Source organism: Galeopterus variegatus, unplaced genomic scaffold (assembly GCF_000696425.1).
Source record: "Galeopterus variegatus unplaced genomic scaffold, G_variegatus-3.0.2 Scaffold1514, whole genome shotgun sequence".
NCBI lineage: Eukaryota > Metazoa > Chordata > Mammalia > Dermoptera > Cynocephalidae > Galeopterus > Galeopterus variegatus.
In genome coordinates this window covers 66,141-69,172 of record NW_007727625.1, presented here as the reverse complement: position 1 = coordinate 69,172, position 3,032 = coordinate 66,141, and the positions used below count along the sequence as shown (strand labels likewise).

Below are 3,032 nucleotides of genomic sequence, written 5' to 3'. Positions count from 1 at the left end.
AAAAAAAAAAAAAAAAAAAAAAAAGCAAAACAAGTCTCTGTTTTCATTATATATTCTTGCTCTATCTCTAGTATATTTAAAAAGTAAACATTTTAATTTTTAAAAACTATTATTAAATTTACTCCTTAAGCTGGAGATTCCTGAAGATAAGGATTTAAAGAGAAAATCAATGTCCTCCCAAACGAACAGGGCGATAATCCTACTAAATATAAACTTCCTATTTCTCTCCATTCATAAAACAGACCAAAAAAAGCATCATTGTTCTCTAGTTTTATTATTTCTCAGTTTTCTCAACACAAACTATAACTCATTTTGAGATTTTTCAGTGCATTTCACAGCAAAATTGAGCAAGGGAATCATTAAAATGGTTGTACATAAACCAATTCTTTTTCTTATAATTTACAGTTTGGTGAAAAATTGTTCTGCTGTTTTCATCCTATTAACCCCTTTAACAGAACACAATTTATCAGAGCACAAAGCTTAAACGTCTTATGATGATACAACAGACACAGCCATCTACGATGGCTGATGAATAACAGGTATACGTTACACACACTGATTGGAAGACCACATCAGAAGAAACAGTAAGGCACCACTCTTGGGAAATTAAGGTAGCTTGCAGTAACAAGTGTTGAGCACCATAAGTAGGTGCTCTATAAATACTTGAATGAATGATAAAAGCCATAATTAGCACTATTCTTTCAATTGCCAGCAATTCTGCAACCTCAGTAAAATACTTATTTAAAAAGAGATGTGTACCTGAATACAACTTCCTGAAATCTTTTTCTCCTGATATCATTTTATTCCATTTTTTTCTTCAGCACTTAAGTTTCCTTGAAAATAAAATAAAACCATACCTTACATGTGCTCAGCCACACATATAACTTCTGAATTACTGACAAATATGAAGTCATTTAATATCTGAATGAACAGAGGTAAGATAAAGCATACTTATCCAGAGGGATAGCACATAATACTGGATATTAACCTACAAGTGAAAAAAAGATGAAGAAAAAAGTAACAGTTTTGTTTTTAAATATTTGTTATTTTCTTTAATGCCTTAGTTCTCGAGAAAGGCCAAAATCTCATCATATTGACATGAACACATTTAAAAAAATTGTCTCTCAAGTATAATATTTAATAAAACTAGGTATTGAAAAATGTTCTGAAATTTTTCAAGTCAATGTTGTTTTCAAGTATATTAAAATGCTCAGAAGAAAAAATTCTCGATGGTTGTAATTCTAATCAATTTATAAATACATTTTTTAAAAGAGTGTTCCAACAGAGGTGGATAATGGATAAGTTCCTCAGACACAGGCACAGTCTTTTTTGAAGAAATAGAATGCCTTGTTACCACAACCTGGTTGATTTTTTTAACACTGATTTCAGGCACAATGGCTGAATCCACTTCTGGGTCATCTTCCTCCTCCTCTTGGTTGGTTCATAGGAGTAGTGAACACCTCAGTTACAGACAGAAGGCAAAACACAAACTCTGAAAGAGACTTCACTTTTCACTATATAGAAATCAAAGTCACTGAATTGTCACTGTTGTGTGTATCTGCTGCCCCTGTGCAAAAATAGGGGATTCAAACTTAGCTTTAGGAGCAGGAACTGGATAAAAGATTAATCATCTAATAATTCAGGTAAAAGGTTTTAAGATGGTATTGCTCACATTACATGAACAGGTTTGTGAGAGGCCCATTTTGTCTCATTAACACTTTGGTCTTGCTGCAGTATTACGGTGCCCTAGTAGGTACATTCGTGTTTAACTAATCTGAGTCTGTGAAATCAGGAAGCAGGTCACTCAGTGCAATGATTCCATTCTGGGAGGGTTTAGGATAAACAGAGAAGAACCTCATTTGGTCGAGTGTTAGCATGTGTCACTCTGCTGGTTGTGTTGTTGGAATTACTTTCCAAAGGGGCTTATAATAAATCCAGCCATCTCCCTGAAACAAGTAGAAAGATAAATTAAAGAACCACTCATCTGATATTTCCAAAACCCCATATTGTCTTCAATTTATTTACTTAAAAAAAATATTTTTATATATTTACTCTATCTTCTTCCAAAAATGATTTAAAGCTGGTATTCACTGTTCCCTGTTCCAAAAATGATTTAAGTCTGGCATTATTTGGCTCATAGTAACAAGGACTCCCTCCTTGACCAAACTAGTCAGGCTCCTTTGAGCTGTCTCCTTGAGTAGGCTTTGCCCTTAGCCTGCAGAGCCCCATCTTAGCAAAGAATTCTGATATGCCAGTTTACTGAGAATCCTCCAGCCTTGATATCCAATCAAGCTCCTCTCCCCTGATCTTTGATACCTAACCAAGTTCCTGTTAGTAATTTTCCATCCACTCCCTCACCCTGCTTGTTGGTTAAAAATCCTCACTTGTTGGCTGGTCAGTCAGCTCTGCTGGTCAAGGATTTGGATCCCCATACCGTCCAGCCACCCCCTCCCAAAATCCTTACTTGTTTCCACTATATTCAGAATTAAATTCAATCTCTTTTCCCATCTAACAGTTTTGAATGAAGTCTTCCTTCACATCAGAATAATTTCACTTTAACAATAGCAACCATTAGATTGTTAATTATATTAAATCACCTGGTCGATAACTCTCAATGCTTATACTGTTCTTTGAAAAAGATTTCGGCTAACCACACTATAGAATGTTAGATTTTGAAGTTAAGATGTGCTATCTGACCATCTCGTTTTACAGATGGAAAGATGTTCTGAGAACTGAAATGAGTTGCCCAACTTCATCCAGGAAGGGGCAGAGCTCTTTTCAGTGCATCCTCAGATGCATTCTCTCACACATACTTCCTTTTTTGATCTTTACAATCTGTATATTTATTCACATTTTACAGATGAGGAAACTTAGGTTTGAAGTGGCAAACAAACTATCCAAGTTGCGGCTCGAACTTAGCACATCTGACTCCAATATGGTCCACTACACCATAAAACCCATCCTGCTTGTATTCATATACAACAAGAAATTTTAAACATTCACTTAAGGTGATATAACCAATAGATCCCAAT

At 34.9% G+C, this 3,032-nt stretch overlaps 1 protein-coding gene across 1 annotated transcript in view; it reads right to left on the bottom strand.

Annotated features, from left to right (window-relative positions):
* Nucleotides 1-255: 255 nt before the first annotated feature.
* OSBPL11 (oxysterol binding protein-like 11) overlaps nucleotides 256-3,032 on the bottom strand; it is a 64,862-nt gene continuing 62,085 nt past the window's right edge. Inside the window, exon 13 of the mRNA XM_008577456.1 lies at nucleotides 256-1,946. Within this exon, the coding sequence (XP_008575678.1) occupies nucleotides 1,881-1,946 (66 nt within the window). The 3' untranslated portion in view covers nucleotides 256-1,880. The remainder of the gene's footprint in view (nucleotides 1,947-3,032) is intronic.